We start from the raw sequence: 19,111 nt of genomic DNA, 5'->3' as shown, positions 1-19,111 counted from the left end.
CAAAGTGCGCACAGTGTGCATATGGGCTACTGGGGCAAAAGTCTCCTCATAGTCACGGCTATACTCCTGCTGAAAGCCACGAGCAACCAAACGCGCTTTATAGCGCTCGAGGGACCCATCAGAATGAGTCTTCACACGATAGATCCAACGACAAGTGATAGGAACGGCATGAGAAGGAAGGGGAACAAGATCCCACGTTTGAGTCTGAGTCAAAGCATCAAGCTCCTCTGCCATGACAGTCCGCCACTCACGTAAATTGAACTGCTTCCCTGTAGGTACCTGGCCCAAAGACATCTGAAACACTGGTGCTAGCAGAAGCAAAACGGACAGGGGGATGCAAAGTGGAGCGATCGCGTAAAGAATGAGTATGAGAGTGTATCTCAGGAGCTGGATCGATAGTAGGAGAGATGTCAGAGATGACCGACCGAGATGGAGGTTTTAAGGGATCCCGACGGTGGTATGTGAAACGAATAGGTGGGTGAGCAAGAGGAAGCGAGGGAGGAGGGGAAGGCACTACAGGAGACTCAACAGATAAAGGATGGGAAGACACTGTAGGAGAGTCAACAGATAAAGGAGGAGAGGGGTCAAGAGAAGAGTGAGAAAGAAACTCGGCAGGAGGGTTGAATGGTGGAGGAGAGCAAGATACAGGAGGAGTATGCTCAGCCAAATTGGTAGGAAAAAGGAAGGACAGAGGGACAGAGGGAGATGAGGACTCAATGGAAGAGGGAGAAGCATAGAAAGGTGTGGACTCATCAAATGTGACATCACGGGAGATGCGAATACGACGAGTTACTGGATCATAACAATGATAACCTTTATGCTCAAGGCTATATCCTAGGAAAACACATGAAACAGACTGGGCTGTTAGCTTTGTTCTCTCCCGAGGTGATAGCAAAACAAAGCAGCGACAGCCAAAAACACGAAGATGATCATAGCGGGGAGGTGTCCCATGAAGACACTCACCTGGACTACGACCATTAAGGTAAGAGGAGGGTTGTAGGTTAATGAGATAGACGACAGTGCTGACAGCTTCAACCCAAAAATGAGGAGGAAGAAAAGCACCAAGAAGAAGAGCACGTGTCGTCTCTAAGATGTGACGATGCTTACGTTCAGCAACCCCATTCTGAGGATGAGCTCCAGGACAAGATAACTGAGGCAAGGTGCCTTCAGAAGATAAAAAGGCACGAAAAGCGTGAGAGGTGTACTCACCGCCAGAGTCAGATCAAAAAGTCTTAATAGAGGCAGAGAACTGGGTGCGGATCATAGTGGAGAAGGAGCGATAAATAGATAATAACTGGTTACGGTTAGGCATAAGATAAAGCCAGGTGAATCGAGTGTAGTCATCTATAAAAAGAACATAATAGCGATGACCACTTTTAGAGACAAAGGGAGCAGGACCCCAAACATCAGAGTGAATAAGTTCGAAAGGAGCAATAGTCTGAGACACTCAAAGGATAAGGACGTTGGAGTTGCTTACCAAGTTTACATCCAAGACAGACGACATCAGAAGGAGGAGAGACAGCTCCTAAAACGCCATGACGAACAAGGGACGACATACGAGACGGACATAAGTGGCCAAGACGATGATGCCACTTATGATGAGACTGAACGGCAGTATAACAGTGATGAACGGGTTCAGGTGAAGATGGAAGACGAAGGGAATCCAACGCATAAACTCCATTTTGACGACGGCCAGTTCCAATCACCGTCCCACTGCGATCCTGCACACGACTCAAGGTACTGTCAAAGATAACCTGACAATCATAATCAGTAAGCTGGCTAACAGATATAAGATTCATAGATAAACGAGGGACAAGAGAGACTGAAGTAATTGAGAAATCACTAGAAGAGAAATGACCAGTGGAGGAAATAGGAAGAAGTGTACCATCAGCAGTGCGAACACGGGTGACATGAGAAGGTGAATGAGAATGGTGCAGATGAGTGGCATCAGGGGTAATGTGGAGAGAAGCACCAGAGTCAAGAAGCCAGAGAGGACAGAAACTACCTGAAGCAGATGGAGCAACCTGAGTGGAAGTCGCATGTCCAATAGAAGATATGGAGTTTGTCAAATAAGACTGCTGAAACTGCCGGAACATGGCTAAAAACTGTTGATCTGTAGGAGATAGTGGAGTAGGAGAAGCTTGTGTAGAGTGAGGTGTTGGAAGAAGAGGTGGAGCTGGTGAAGAAACAACAGGGAAAGTGACGTGCGTGAGTCCTCGCTGCTCGGTCCTCTTTGGCCTTGGAGGAGGCCAAGAGGAATCAAGGGGAGGAGCCTGGAAGCAAGTAGGAGAAGACACTGAAGGGACAGAAAAAAAGTGCGAGACAGTCAGAGCACTGGTCCCCCTTCTGATAGAAGCCTGAGGGCGTGTTCCCTTAGTACGAACAAAAGTCGGTCCATAAGTATCCATCATCACCCTTAGCAAATCTGGATTTTTTTTTTTTAAGCAAATGAGGATTTTTCTTTTTTAATACAAACACAAGTGCACAGTACAATCACATCAAAGCCTTTGCTTTAGAAGACAAAGAGTCACTTCATCTTAGTTTCTTGTGTTTGGAAAAGGCTGAAAAACCTTGATTCTAGGGGATTTGGAGAAAAAAGGTGAGGCTCGGGTCTGGCAAGCGCGTCATCCCGGGGAAACGGGCGGCGGTGGCCGTGAGCGGGCCGGGACGGGCGCGGGTAGGATGCAGCGGGCGTAGGGGTCGATGCCGGTCCGCGCGGGCGGAGTGCCCAGGGCGGGCGTGGGCGAGGCACCGACGGAGCGCTGGCCGGGCGCCGACGGAGCGCCGAGGGCGCGGGCGGGCGCTGGGCCGGGCGCCGACGGAGGGTCGACGGGAGCGGCCGGGCGCTGGGCAGCAGCACAGCGCAGGCGGGCTGCGGGGTGGTGCTGCTGGCGCGCGTGGCTACGGCCGAGGCTTGGATGGTGAGGTTGATGATGGTGGGGAAGGAAGCTTGATGATGATGGTGGAGGTGGTGAAGAAGATGGAGAAGAGAAGATTCAATTAGTTTTTTTTTTTTTTTTAAGAAGAGAAAGAATGGATGATGAAGGAAAAGAGTATGTAGATGAAGAGTTAGTTTTTCTGATATGCTTCCCCAGATATTACTTGAATATTTGCATCATAACCAAAAAGCTCAATCTATTTGCATCATATGGCTCACAAAATGTCATTCCTAGATGATCATGCCATCTGATTTTATGTTTGACTCAGTAACTCCAATAACTAAAATTTTGTTAAAAAAATCTTGAGACAAATATATATGGAATAAAACCCCAAAACTTAATCCTGCTTAAGTTTACCATTAGAATTTTTAGAGTTTGTAACTTGTTGCAGCCTCCAAGCTGTACACCATATTTATTTAGTCATAAAGAGCAAACAAAGAAATACAATTCTGCAATATAGATAGATAACCCCGATAACTCCCCAACACATAAAAAAGTTTTTACCATTTTAAGACTTTGACACTTAAACACTAAAATATGGAGGTAAAAAAACTTATCAAAAACATTAAGGGTGTGTTTGTTTGGATGTAATTGTAAATGCAGTGGATTTTCATTTACAATGTAACTGGAAATTCATGGATTTAAAAATACAGTAATGCAAAATCTGGTGTTTGGTTAGATGTAACTGGAAATACTGTATTACAGAATTTTGTGTTTGTTTGGAGTGATTTGGAAATTTGTATTATGAAATCCTGTGTTTGGTTTGATGTATTAAGAAATGTGGGCACCCATGGTGAGATTACCCCTAAACCTTTAAACTCACAATATTTTTTTGTTTGTTTTTACTTATGATGTCAATGTTGAATATCTTGTTTAATATAATTAGTTAATCAAAATAAGCATTAAATTTTTAATTAAATTAATTTCTAAATTCTTGATATATTTTTTAAATATATTATCAAATATGACTTCTCCCAATAATATTTTACTTGTTTTCTTAAATTTGAATTAAACAATTCGGAGTTAAATAAAATTTAATCATGCATGTTAAATTTTAATCAAGGCCATTAAAAACCAAAAAGTGCTTCTTCTACATAGAAACCATTCATAATATATTGATAGAGAAAATATTGAAAATAAGCTAAAATTATCTTCCTTGTTCGTCAGAAAGCTTTCTGCAAAGCAATCCCTTACCAAATTAGTGGTTTCCCTGGATGAACATAATAAAGACTAATAAATGAAACCAAAACAATCTTAATTATGAGACTCATAGATGCAAAGAATCATTGGTTTTCTGACAACCAATGTAAACAAAAACTAGAAAAAGCAACATTAATTCATGTTTGGCTGATAATGATGTGCAGAGTATTAGAAATCTATGAAGAAAAATTAGAACATACAACATTAATGCATCACAAGATCTGGATATCTACAAAGATGGTGGAAAGGCTAGATCTACAAAGATATGGTATCTAAAAATTAGAAAAATTATTTTCCTGAAGCTGGACCTTGGAGGATAAGATGATCTCTTGCAACTAGAGGTTGACCTTGGAGGAGATCTTGCCGGTGTGAGCAAAGGACGACCTTGGAAGACTCTTGCCGGTGTGACCGGAGGATGACCTTGGAGGAGATCTTGCCGGTGTGAGCGGAGGATGAAGTTGGAGGATCCTTGCCGGTGTGAGCGGAGGATGACAACACTCGGATGAACATCCTCTTCTTATCCCTCTTTGCTTTTATTTTCCCTGAATTTGGTTTTACGCCCGATTTGGGCGTAAAACCAAATACACCCAAAATGACACTGTGCTGTAAATTCAATTACACCAGGATTTCTATATACACCTAAACAAACAATGGATTTTGTAAAGCAAGGTATTTAGTAATACATGTAAAACTAAAAACAGCCAAACAAACACACTCTAAATCAGCAATAACCAGCTATAATGCTTCCTGTTTCTCTTTCACACTGACATGAACCTAGATGACAAACAGTACTCTTAAGCAGTCAACTAGCAAAGTGGACAGACATATTATGCTTACGTAGCAATACTGCCAAAACTGGCTAGGAGATAGAATATAAGTAAAATGCAATACTCTTTAGTGATCCAAGACTTAAAATAAGTTGCTGAAAAGAAAAATTAGCATAATTAATGGTTAATCAATTATTATTCAATGCATATGTTGTTAATCATCCATCAACATGTAATAACAAACTAGCCAACGACCTTTGGGTCTATTGGTACACGGGTCGCTGATAGAGCTCTCACCGAGTGGTGAGAGTTCGATTTTCGGCTGAGGGCACATTTCTGGGAGTTGTGAATAGTGGTTGTGTATGGGTGGTTCCAGCGCCCACGTGAGCGCGGCCCCATCTCTATTTATTCCACCGAGGCTTGTGCACGTCCCTGGGTCTCTAGTGGGTTCGCCCCGCTCCTCTTTCCCAAAAAAACATGTAATAACAAACTAAAGATAAATAACAGTTCTAAACAGAAAATTACTACAAATGATATATTTTGATTACATTTAAATTACATGAATGAGCTATAGATGTTGATGTTGAAAACATAATAAAAAGCACAAGAACTTAATCCATGAAATATCTAGAGCACATCTTTCTATTTACAAGTTTGCACAGCAAGGGGTGAAAGAAAAGTAAATAAAAAAAAAAAAATTGTTTTGTTTGAAGAAAATAAAGAAAATACCACAACCCACATGCCCTTCATGAATATAATGAATAATGTGAAAATGAAGAAGTCAAGAGAATTGAGATGAGAACCTGTTCGTCCTTGAGAATCTTTGGAATCTATAGAAACACCTATAGATGACAAGCTCATCGCATCATCCATGTCTGCATATCTAGCAGCGCTGCTAGGTTAGAAAGTCAGCCACATACCTAAGTAAACAATCTTTTAGGTACAAAATACAAACTGAGTTGTTCACCAAAAATCAATGCAAAGAAAAAAGAAAATATAAAAATCCATGTAATCTTTTGTTGTAAAATTGTTCCAGAAAAAATGAAAAAAAAATAGCCTTTATATATGAACAAGACAACCAGCTTTCATCAGATATAAAAACCATTCAAGTAATAGAGAGGACAATAAATATAGATACAACTGTCAATGACAAAGTAAAAAATAGGGTTCGTGTGGTTTCCAACATATTTGATCATTACAATTCTTGGTATGTTGGTAACTGACAGTGAAATAGCATAATAAAAGGGGAAAAAAACATGCATGTAGTTTTGGCTTGAAAGGGGAATACAATAAGCATTGCAACACAGATTACATAAGAGATTAGGATTTTTTTATGTCAAAGGGAAATGTCTAGTTACTTGTAAAGTTTATAATGTGGGATGGATACTTCAAAAAGTCACTTATTTCCTTTTGCATGCCAACAGATTTACAACACCACCATTTTCTTGACAAATAAATAACTAAATAAACAAAACAATAATCGTTCATGTCCTTTGAAACAAGGTTGTCATAGGCGCACTGAGGTGCCAGGCGCACGGGGCTCACCCGTGTGCACCTCTATCCACATGAGGCGGGCGGTGTGAAGGAGGCGCGCGCCTCTGAGCCCAGGCACCAGGCGCCAGGTGCCAGGCGAAGGCCTAGGCGCGCCTCCATGATATGCAGTAGGTTTTTTCCCATTCATTTCCCTTGCATCCAGATCAGCACCGCCACCTCTCCCTTGGATCCAGATCAGCACCACCACCTCTCCCTTGGATCCGGATCAGCACCGCCAGGTCCGCCACCTCTCCCTTGCATCTAGATCAGCCCGTCTCCCTTGCATCCAGATCAACACCGCCAGGTCAGCCACCTCTCCCTTGCATCTTGATTAGCACCGCCACCTCTCCCTTGCATCTGGATCAGCACCGCCACCTCTCCCTTGCATCCGAATCAGCACCGCCAGGTCCGCCACCTCTCCCTTGTATCTCACACCACAGTATTTTTACCATTAGGTGAAGAATTGAATGACCTTTTCATGGTTGAGAATCAACTTTGTACCGATTGATTAAATAATTTTAATATAATTTCATGGATATTATTATTACCTTAGTTTATGTGGACAGTGGACTTCCTGCAAGTCCAATTATTATGTAAAAATTTATTGCTGTGCAACACTTTATGCATAGGCTATCAGCTTATTTATGCAATAATTGAGGACTTTGATGGCCATCATCTTGTGGAATTTATTACCTCAGGCTTGGAGTGTATGCAAAATGTGAATGCAGGCCTACCGCCTACCTTAATAGAAACTAAAATTAAAGCTAGAGAAATTCTTTGGAATTGAGTTACATGTCCTGCCTGTCTGATGAAGCAAGAAGGCTCAATGGAGGTTATTAATTTAGGTCTATAGACTCTATACTCTCACTTGCATCCGGCTAGATCAACACCACCTCCTTATCTGAGATTTGTGTAATTGCTGATTGGTTTAATTTAATTTTGTTATAATTTGTGTATTAAATATTAAAGAAATATATATATATATATATATTGGTTGATGTTCTCTTCCATGATATGTTGTAGCCTTTCATCAAATTGTTCTTGTAATACTATTGACATCAATAAGATTATGCAACAAGAAAAACGAAGCGATCTCAACAATTAAGAATTAAAACTAATATATTTCTTTAACTATTTTGTATGATTGTATCTTAAAGCTTCTTGCATAATTGCATTGCATCAAGTAACATTGTAACAATACAAGTTAGAAGGAATTAGGATGAGAATAAATGTGTTAGTTAAATGATTGATGTTTTAGTTATACACTTATGCAGTTATACATATGTAATTAAATGCTCATCCATTTTATCTTTGATAGGTACATGGCTTCTTCAAATGAGAAGACTATTTCATCATCAAGTGGAAAAAGTGATCCATGTTGGAAATATGTTCAATGCATTAATCCAAACAACAAGAATGATTTGAAATACAACTTTTGCGATAAAGTTACAAAAGGTGGAATATTTAGAGCTAAACAACATATTGTGGGAGGTTTTAGAAATACAACCATTTGTCAAAGATGCCCACCACCTGTCCGAGAAGAGATTCAGTCTTTTATGATAAATAAGGTCAATGCAAGCAAGATGTTTGAAGGTAATTTTCCGGATAATATTATTGAAGAAGATGCTTTTGGCGGTGATGAAGAAGATGAAGATGAAAAAACCATTATGATGAGATCGCACCAAGGAAGTACTAAAATTTTGAATGCAAAGAAACGACAACGGCAAAAGGGGCCAATAGATTTATACTTCACACAAAATGCTGAAAATTCAAGAAAAAAGGAAAAAAATCTGAAGCAAACAACAATCAATGATACTTGCAAGAAGGAGTTGCGGGAACGAGCATGTAGAGAAATAGCTCGATGGTTGTATGATGTAGCGATTCCATTTAATGCCGTTAAATATCCTCAATTTCAAGTAATGATCGATGCAATTGGTCAATATGGTATTGGCATGAAAGCACCTAGCTACCATGAGGTCCGTGTCTCCTTGTTTAATAAAGAAATGGAGGATGGCAAAAAGATACTACAGTCCTTTGAAGAAGAATGGGCACATTATGGTTGCTCTATAATGGCTGATGGTTGGACAGACAAGAGGAATAGGATATTGATAAATTTTTTGGTGAATTCTCCAAAAGGAACTGTGTTCTTAGAATCTATTGGTGCTTCGGGTTATGCAAAAACTGGAGAAAAAATGTTTGAGTTGCTTGATCTCATGGTTCAACGTGTTGGAGAGAAAAATGTCATACAAGTAGTTACTGATAGCGCATCCGTTAATGTCTTTGCAGGTATAAAATTAATCTATTCATTGTATCCTATTACATGTCATTTGATTACTTTATTAACTCAAAGTGTTCCTTTATTTGATGATTTTTGAATTTATTTTCAGGTAAGTGCTTGGAAGAAAAATATAAGAATTTGTTTTGGACTCCTTGTGCAGCACATTGTTTGGATTTGATTTTGGAAGATATTGGTAAGATTTCAAATGTGAAAAGAACTGTACAAAGAGCAATCAGCTTAAACTCCTTCATTTATGTTCGACAGGGCATGGTTAATATGTTGAGGAGTTTTACCTTTCAAAGAGAACTTGTTAGGCCGGGTGTTACAAGGTTTGCCACGACATTTCTCACACTTCAATGAATCCATAAATTGAAGAATTGTTTGAGGAAAATGTTTACTTCTGAAGAATGGGAAAAGAGTAAGTGGTCAAAGGAAATTGCCGGGAAAAAAGCATCAGCTAGTATAATGATGACAAGATTTTGGACAATCATTGTATATATTTTAAAATTGTTGGCCCTCTAGTTAGTGTGCTTCGATTGGTTGATGGTGAGAAAAAACCGGCTATTGGATACATTTATGAAGCCATGGATAGGGCCAAGGAAGCTATAGCAAAGTTGTTTGGAGAAAATGAAGAACAATACAAAGATGTGTTTGATATCATTGACAAACGATGGGAATGTCAACTTCACCGACCTTTGCATGCGGCTGGGCACTATCTTAATCCGGAATTTTTTTATGCCAACCCAATGGAGATTATCAGAACTAGTGAGATAATGGATGGAGTGCTTGAAACTCTAGAGAGATTGGTTCCTGATGCTTCATGTCAAGACAAAATCAACAATCAAATGAGTATATATCAAAATGCGGGTGGCATATTTGGAAGAAACTTGGCAATTAGGAATCGAAGTTTGAAATCACCAGGTACATAAGTTTTGTAACTTTTGTTATAAATTGATAAGATTTAACTTATACTATTGTGTAAGTGTGTAACTACCTTTGTTATTAATTAATTTCATTAATAGCCGAATGGTGGAAATCTTATGGAGCCTCAACTCCAGAGTTGCTAGATTTTGCAATCAAAGTACTCAGTCTAACTTGTAGCGCATCCGGTTGCGAGCGTAATTGGAGTATTTTTGAACATGTAAGAATTATACTTATATATTAAATATTGTTGTTTTCCTTTTAATATTGTAGATTAACCCCTAAGGCCCTTAACTATATACTATAATAAATATATAATGTTGTCTTTGTTTTTTCAGGTTCATACTAAAAAAAGGAATAGACTTGATCAACAAAAGTTGAATGATTTGGTCTTTGTGAAATATAACCGAGCACTAAAGCGTCGATATGATGACCGTGATCACATTGACCCCATTTCTTTACAAGATATTGATGATGCAAATGAGTGGTTGATGGGTACGCTAGATCAAAAGCAAGGAGACGATGAACTAGTGTTTGGTGATGATGACCTTACTTGGGATGCAGTTGAAAAAGCGGCAGGGGTTGATGAAAGCGCATATACTACTCGAGGTCGAGGAGGAGGAAAGGGAATAAATACTAGTGCTTCAAGTTCAAGGCCATCAAAGGGGAAAGAGAAGGCAATGAAGCCATCATTTGCTAGTTTGAGAACCCTTTTAATTTCTAGAGATGGCAATGATGAGGAAGAAAATCTTGGAGATGATTATTTTGATGAAGAGAATGATGAATTTGAAGAGAAATTTGATGGAGTTGGTGATGATGATAATTATGAAGCACTTGATGGTTTTGAATATGTTGATGATGAAAGTGATTAGTGGTTAGATTTTTATTATGAGTTAGGAGTTAGGACTCAATGGGTGCATTATATCACATTATTGCATTTTGGTCTTGAACATTTGAACTTATTATGTCATTATGCATGTTGGTTCCTTCTATGATATTAATCTATAGAACAAATTATAAACTCTTTCATTTTTTTCTAAGTGCACCTAGTGTCGCTCGGGCGATCGCCTGCGCCTTGCGCCTAGGCTCCAAGACCCCTTGCGCCTAGATGCGCCTTGCGCCTGTAACAACCTTGCTTTGAAAAAGGATGCCACAATTACATATTGATCAGCATGCAACACCCTAACATAATCACAATTAGGGGGAAAAAAAGGGAATATTGAACATCACCCAAAAAATAGAGGGTATATTGCAAAACATTGCTAAAAACAACGAAGGATGTGCAACAAGAAAGGTCACATTCTACATAAGGGTTTTTAGCTTGTCATTCCTCTAAACTTGAAAGGCACTCTCAAGAAACTTGTTAGATGAAAGGAGCTGGTCAGGAAAATATCTAAACAAATTAATTTTGTAAGAAGTAACAAACATATCAAGAAACTAGAGAACAAGGAAAAGATAACTATATATAGTCAAGTCACATGAAAACAAAAGAATTCCACAAATTCCCCCATGCTTCACATGAACAAAAAGAAAATTAACAAGGTTTGGTAGAGGCCATATTCACGTTGAAGACATTGAAGACATGGACTACAAATTTAAAAAGACAAACGGTTAAATTCTTGAATCTACTTTTACAAAATAAAAGTAAATAAAGTCATATAATTGCGTGAAGTCCATTCAATAGATTCCAGCCTTTGACGGTGAATAAATTCATATCAACTAAGCCAAATGTTTAAAAATGAAGATCCTATGATTCAACATCAATCATGTCTATAATATAAGGGCAAAAGTAGCAAAACATCCCTCCCAACCGACTACACAAAACAACAGAACAAAAATGATATCATTCCATGATTTTCCCTCCCATTATATCTTCCTTGACAATGACAAACTTCAAACTAATAACAAAATAACCACAAAATAAAAGCAAAAGCAAAAGAAAAGTATAGGAATGGCCTAAATAAATTTAACAGGTGCCAATCATAGTGCATTGATGTAGAAAAACTCCAACACTATAAATATAAGCTTAAAATAAGAATTCCTACACCCAAACCTTTAAAAGTGTTCTGATACAATGGGTATTTGGTACTCCAACATAATTACATTCAGAATTTAATTATTGCAAAGCTTATTTCATGAAATATAATTGGAAAACACACATGCACACAGAGGAACTATTCCAAGCACCATGTTTTATCATTATGTAAATTGAACCAAAGTACTCTCACATGGGCCTAATTCCTAACAAAATCCTTTGAAACACACATACCTTGCTTGTTCTCCTAACAAACAAATTAGTAAAGTGACAAAATACAATCAATCAATGCCACACCCTCCCACCCACACAAAAACACAAAAAATCATGTCACCTACAGTGATAAATTGCAATCATTAGGCAAAATAGAATAAACCCAATCCAAAAAAATAAACAATTACATGAGTATTGAAAAGATTGATAAACCAAGCACCAGAAGGAGATGAAGTAGTGAAAAAAACGCAAAGTTGAAGAGGAGATAACAAGGGGATAAAAAGAGGACCTCAAGCAGGTCCTGGATTTGGTCGAGAGAGGTAGTCTCGTTGGTATAGGATTGTTGTGCCAAGGTGGAGTTCAGCGACAGCTCCATCCTGCAAAGGAATTTTTTTCTTTGGAAATCGATCAGGAAAATGCCCCTTTTTGTGTATAGAGAGCGTTGCCGGTGGCTGAACCTGCAGTCTCACTTGCTTCTCATGTTTTTTAATTGAGTGATGCTATTGTTAACAAATAGATTTTATAATAAATAAATAAATAAATTAATTAATTAATTAATTAAAAAAATAATAATATATTTATCAAATAAGTTTTTCGAATGATGTAAATATTAACCTGTCATCCACTATATTTATATCAACTCATATTTAAAATTTAAAAGTCTCTACATTTTTTAAATTTTAAACAAATTATAAATCATATCTAAAATTTTAAAATTTAAACCCAAAAAATTCAAAATTCTATGCTAAAAAATTTAAAGAGGAATTGCTCAAAATATCCCTCTATCTTTACTTAATGACCATTTAGTTCTCTGACTTTGTCATAAACCAAAAAAGCCCCTCATTTATAGAATATAGACTTGTGAGTCCAACTAACCACTAACATAGTTAAATTTAGTTGTAAATTACTCATTTGCCCTTGGTGATTTGGATGTTTTACAGAAGAGATAAATTTGGGTTATGAAATTACTCATTTACCCATGTTGGTTGTTCAAGTTTCAAGAGGGAAGTTGCTTTCCCATCACATCCTTTCACATCCCAAGAGCACTAACAGTAAGTTAATCTTGAAACCGTCTTCTCTATCATCTTCTCCATCTCCATAGTTCTAAGTTTTACAGGAGGATGCAACGCCGGCGCGGAGACATCACCGACCTTGTGGTACTTAAGCTTGTAAGGTTCTTCTTCGCGAACACAAAAGGAGGCGAGAGAATCCAGCACACATTGATGGTATGGGGCGAAACCCTATTATTTCATAGTAGACATTGTGAGTTTCATCTCTATCTTGTGTATGATTTGGGTATGTGAGCAAAATTGTTGTTTTTTGGGGATTAGTCAAGCTTGCAGTTACATGTTCACCTCCAAAGACAAGATCTTGAAATTCTATGGCAATGAAAGCACTCGATGTGTTATTTATTAATTTTGTTTTGTGTTTTGTTCATTTGAATATGGTTGTCATAACTTTGAGCAATTTATGGTGGAACCTAAATGACAGCATAGCATGAAGCACCTGTGATGTTTATGTTCTGTGTTACATATTTATTTTCTTTCTTTAGAGTTCACAATTTTATTCTAAATAGCAAGAACATTGTTCTTCTTGTTTACCATGGTATGCACCTATTTAAGACCATGGCTGCTTTCTCATGTAAACCGTTTTTTGTTATTATTATTATGTAGAAATCAACGACATGCCTAACCAAATTGCGAACCTCTTGAACGGGAGGTGTTACCTAACACCACTAGTGGACACCATACAAAAGCTAAAGGAGAATATGACAAGGAAACATTGGGAGTTAATCCGTCGCACACCATTTGCACATTTCCTGGAAATGGAGGTTGTAGTCCAAGAGCGCATTGTGTTAGATTTGTTGATGCAAGTGTATGATGAGCGAACTAATACATTCAGGCTAGGTGATAGTCACATCCAATTCAGGCCGTAGGATATGGCAATCGTGCTTGGTCTACAATGTAGCGGGTTGGCTATTGAGTTCAGAAGAAAGAAGGAATGATGCGAATTTGAGGAGGAGTTCCTGCCTAAAGGGGTAGACCGAACCAGAGATTGTCTTGTGAGGATGTTATTTACATTGGTGATAAGGAAAGATGGCAAGAGAGAGGAAAGCTTCATGAAGTTGTTGTTAGTGTATATCTTGGGATTCATGCTCTTCCCCACCACGTCATGCTCTGCACCAGGATGGCTATCTCAGTATGTCGATGACCTACCTAGATTACATCAATATGCTTGGGCCCATGGAGCACATAAGTGGCTGATGGATGATGTGCTGGATGCTGCATCACGAGTGAGAGAGAGGTGTTCTGGGAGGTCTTCATCAACAGGGTACTTGAGAGGATGTGTCATTGCATTGAATTTTTGGTTTTATGAGGTTACGGGGATAGGAAAGAAAAGACAGTTTGGAAGATTGCCATGCATCATGTGATATGGCGAGAATAGCTTTAAGAAACAATCCAGCTTGGGGAGCCTACTGGAGACACTCACTGGGAAAGAGGTGAGTGGTTTATTCTTACTTTTTTCCTTTCATGTCAATTTCCTTCCTAATGTCAATTGTTTAGCTAACAACTGATTATAGGGAGAATAGAAGTTCACATTATTCTATTTAATGTCAAATATTTATGTTTCGGTTTATAAATGACGTTTCCAATTACAAAAATTGATTGTAGTTTGCTATTTGAACTTTGAAGGATAAATTTTCTGAATCATGAAAAGAAAGCCATATTCAACAACAAAAATAACTGATTGTATTTAAAAATTTCAACTTATGTTTATGCCCTGACCATGTAGTGTTATTTTTACACAGTTCCATCCATTGGTCCCAGAGGGTGAGTTTGAATTTGAAGTTATTGGTTCTGGAAACATTGACTATAGGGCCTTGCAAGACAGTCTGGTAGAGTCATCTACCCACCCCAAACTTCAAAATTCATCAAGAAAAGACACACAAAAGGCCATGATAAGCCAAGGGAGACTTCATTATCCAAAAGACACAACCGAGAGGTTATACCAGCTAGCATCGGACATGGTGGTCATAGACGTTCTCCTTCCTCATCAACTCTAGATGAGAATAAGTTTGCTCGTCTATGGGATGAGATTAAGTCACTGCAAGCAAGGGTTAGCGTCTTGGAGGGAACATCTCAGACACATAAGGATAAGGATGATGAGGGCATGATGAAGCCAAACCCGAAAAATAATGTCATACCTTTTCAGAAGGAAGCATCCCCTGTGCTATAGAAGCATGGAAAAAAACTCCCACTAAAGAGAGCCAGGCGTAACATTGTTGCTGATGAAATGTCTGATGAGAACCAGTACGAGAGGCCTCTCACCCGCACTGTAAGGGCAGCAGCAGCTTCTCATTCGGCAACTCTTGCCACGCTGAAGAAGTCAGTAGCACCTGTAAAAGGAAAGAAGAAAGATGCATTACCTCCATCGCAATTGACTGCAGTAGGTGAGGAAACAATAGATGACATCGGCAAATTGGTTGACTCTATACAGGTTGGTGAAGCACAAGTTCAAGTTGACACTGGGAAACCCAATGTACCACACATTGGGTCAGATAACATGCAAGCATCGCACAACGATATCATCGAGCAAGAAGCAACAAGTGCGCACATTGATTCCGACAGTAACATACCTCAACCCCCAACGAACTTTGTACCACCGAAGAAAAGGCCTGCAAGATTTCAAAGGTTGACCAAACTGCAACAGATGACTCTTTCTGTCTTCCTTAACACCCGAATGGATGAGTAAGTCAATTTAAAAAATTTGCGATTTCGTTATATTGATTGGCACTTATTTATCTTTTCAATGTGCAATAACTTTTTACAGTTTAGAAAACAACTTAACAGTCTACAAACTGGAGTTTAAGTATGGATAATGCATTATTAGTTATAAATTTAACTTTCCTGTGTACGAATTTGGATTCATATTATTCTTTTCTTTTGCCATTCAATATTGGAAGTATGTGTTTGCAATATGCATTTCCTTGTCCATATTGGTGCATCCATGTTATGTTATTTTTTTGTTGTTGTGCTAAATCTTTCGTTTGAATTAGAACATATGTCTGGGCCAACGAATTAGGGCACACAAGTTGTGCCCATCTGTACACCTTGTTAAATGACAAGCATATGGTACCCGAGGACGTTGTCGACACCTTCGTCTTGATGTTGCTTGATTCCTTTAAGACAAATCCAGGACAATTTAAGCGGAGGGCAACCATGACTAGACCAATGGCCCTTTCTCTCTCTAAAAGGGAACACTCAAGCAAGAACCTGCACAAGATGTTGGCCCCCCGCTTTGCATGACTATTCCTCAATTGAGGTGGTACTTATGCCAATCATTTCACACAAGCACTACCACCTCCTCGTTCTCGACAAAGACAAGCAAGAATACTTGCACTACTCATCAACTAGAAGGGTTGTGCATGATCAGGCAGCAAGGGGCATGGTAAAATCCACAAACTGTTGTACTTCTTTACATGCCCTTTGATGATATGTGACTCATTGAGATTATGTTCGTGCTTTCAGCTGGGCCTTATTCGAGAAATATATTCAAGAGGCACACGGTCTTGGAGACATTGTCTCGTACCCACTCACACATGTGAAACAATGCCCGCAACAGAGGCCCGACAGTATTGATTGTAGTATATATACAATGCGATTTATGGAACAGATATTAAATGGTGAGGACCTCCATGTACCACCAGGTGATATTGAGTTCTTGCGACTAGAGTATGCAGTGAGAATTTTGGCTGATGGAATCCTTCGAAAACCTATAGTCAAGGAAGATAACAATTCCGGCACCATTGTGGATGCACCAGGCTAGGACAACACAGGCGACTCAAACCTTGCACAAGCAGATAAGAATCCACCAAAGATAATTGAGTCAGCTAAACCACCTGAGGCAACAACAACTACAGAAACATTTATGGAGGAACAACAACAACAACAACGGGTGAATAATGAGACAGACGAGTGATATGCATTCTACTTTTACCAGTTATTGTTTAGTTATATGTGTTGCAGTTTATATAACTCTTAGTGAACTGGATATTGGGAACTCGTGTTTACTAACAGATATTTCAGTTTTATAATTTGTTATAACAAATTACTTTACTATGTTTGTGGTTATGTTTGTGGACTTCACTTTACGATATGAAAACTGTAGTTTGGCATAGGCGATAGCATTACATTATTATAAAGTAAACTATAAAAATTAATGGATTTTTCAAGTAATGAACTATATGAACCCAAAATGATATTGACAATGCATTTACTGAAAACAAAGGACATATTTTGACATACATTGGTTGTGAAGTACCCCAAGCAAAAGTCATAGTTATGCAAAATACAAAAAAGCCCAAAATGCTTGTTGGCATTGGCTACATCTCAATTCTCATACCCCAAATGCTTGTAACTCAATCCTTCGACGTCTCGGCCTGCCTGGCCTTTTCTTGGCAATGGGTGGGCGAAGTTGGCGCACGCGGTTGTCATCCCTTGGTTTATCAAGATCTGGAATAGGAAAAATCTGATTGGCATAAGCCTCCTGAAATAAGTTGACAGTGTGGTATCTTTTAATGAAGCGGTACACATTTGTATCGGTCAGCATGATTGCAGCACACGCATAGCTTACACGGGAGACCATAAACCTGCCACTTGCGATAAGAACATTCCCTTTTACACAAACTAAAGAATTACTTTGGTTATCAATCACTTCAAAATGTTCCCCATCTGATCGACCTATGACCAAAGCCCTGCTCTCCTCAACTATGTCCTCAATCTTCTTATGGATCGTGGGGCAAAGGTAATTGTCCCACTTCTGGCAGTGTTCATGTCGATCGCACATCATGTTCATCATCTTGAACCTGTATTACATGAAGGAACAATAGTTGTAACCGTGTATGATGCATACTAACTGTGTCTATAATATAGTAAACAGAAACAGTTAATATTAAACCAAATTGCAGGATATTAGTCCGGAATACTAGATTCTAAATCGTTAAAGGAAAAAGTAATATGTAGTATCCAATGATACATCAGTACATAATTTCCTAAAGTGGAAACCAAATATAAGTAGCTATTGCGCCATAACCTCCCGAAATGGAATATATTGTGTGGACGCTGGCATACCTGATAGAATCCACCATCTTACTTATTGGCAAGTGATGTGCTTCCCTAATCCAGGAGTTGAACGACTCAACAACATTTGAGTACATCTCTCCCCATCGTTGACCTATGAACAAGTAGTTAGACCAATGTGATACATCCGACTTGTGAAGCAACCAATTATGTGCTTGTGATGACATTTGTTGTAATTCATTTGTGGCAGCGTCGAATTCTGTCTATGTACATGCGTATGCAACTTTGGCTATCAACCTCCATCACTCATCTTTTTTTAATGCTTTCCCTAACTGGCTATTTGATTTAAGGAAGTTAGCCTGAAGATGGCGTAAGCAATAACCATGTGGGGTAAATGGAAACACCTTGGCAACAGCATTGACAAGGCCCTTGGACCGATCTGAAATGAATGTAATAATATCATGGTATTCGTCATAGCCATAAAGTGCATCACCCAATTTTGATATGAACCATGTCTAATTATCATCTGTCTCATTGTCCACGATGGCAAATGCTAGGTGAAAGAACCCCTCATTACCATCTTTCCCGGTTGCTCCTAATAGAATACTGCCGTATCTCCGCAATAAATGAGTACCGTCAAGAAATAACATGGGTCTACATCCCTTCCTAAAACCATCCAGGGAAGCATGGAAGCAAAAAAATCCCCTACTGAACCGCCCACCATCTTTCTCAATTAGAATGATGCTGCCGAGATTGGTTTCAGTTGCCTTACTTGCGTACCACAACAACAGATCATAGCTAGCTTTATCACATCCGTGTAGAATCCCTCGAGCTAATTCTTTACCTCTCCAGGCTTGTTTGTATGGTAGCCGAACGCCATGGTCGCGTAGCATATCCCATTGTATATCTACTGCTTTGTATAGAGGCCGATCACGGAGTTTTTGAATTACTTTCCTGCTAACCCATTTTTTGGAGGCTTTCGGGTGTGATGCTGAACTAATACCACCACCACATGAATGTACATCGTGCGATGTTTTGATTCTGAAAGTGGCAAGGTTACCTTCCCACGAGGCATGGATAAGCCATTGACATCCCTCAGCGGTACAAACCACAGTGACTCTCTCTTTATCATTTTTTATGAACCT

General features: G+C 38.9%; 2 protein-coding genes across 2 annotated transcripts; one reads left to right on the top strand and one right to left on the bottom strand.

The window, feature by feature from the left end:
* Window positions 1–2,703: 2,703 nt before the first annotated feature.
* On the top strand, window positions 2,704–10,510 carry LOC120251561. The gene is made up of 7 exons (XM_039260160.1): window positions 2,704–2,879; window positions 6,603–6,743; window positions 7,758–8,725; window positions 8,827–9,046; window positions 9,244–9,638; window positions 9,740–9,858; window positions 9,977–10,510. The coding sequence occupies exons 1-7, from the start codon at window positions 2,704–2,706 to the stop codon at window positions 10,508–10,510; spliced, it is 2,553 nt and encodes an 850-aa protein (XP_039116094.1).
* Window positions 10,511–17,283: 6,773 nt separating this feature from the next.
* Window positions 17,284–18,846, bottom strand: LOC120251488. The gene is made up of 3 exons (XM_039260044.1): window positions 18,811–18,846; window positions 17,804–17,808; window positions 17,284–17,752 (listed from the first exon to the last, which is right to left on the bottom strand). The coding sequence occupies exons 1-3, from the start codon at window positions 18,844–18,846 to the stop codon at window positions 17,284–17,286; spliced, it is 510 nt and encodes a 169-aa protein (XP_039115978.1).
* Between the last annotated feature and the right edge of the window lie 265 nt (window positions 18,847–19,111).

The sequence above is a fragment of the Dioscorea cayenensis genome, chromosome 1 (genome assembly GCF_009730915.1).
Source record: "Dioscorea cayenensis subsp. rotundata cultivar TDr96_F1 chromosome 1, TDr96_F1_v2_PseudoChromosome.rev07_lg8_w22 25.fasta, whole genome shotgun sequence".
Classification (NCBI taxonomy): Eukaryota; Viridiplantae; Streptophyta; class Magnoliopsida; order Dioscoreales; family Dioscoreaceae; genus Dioscorea; species Dioscorea cayenensis.
This window is presented reverse-complemented; position numbering and strand designations above follow the sequence as displayed.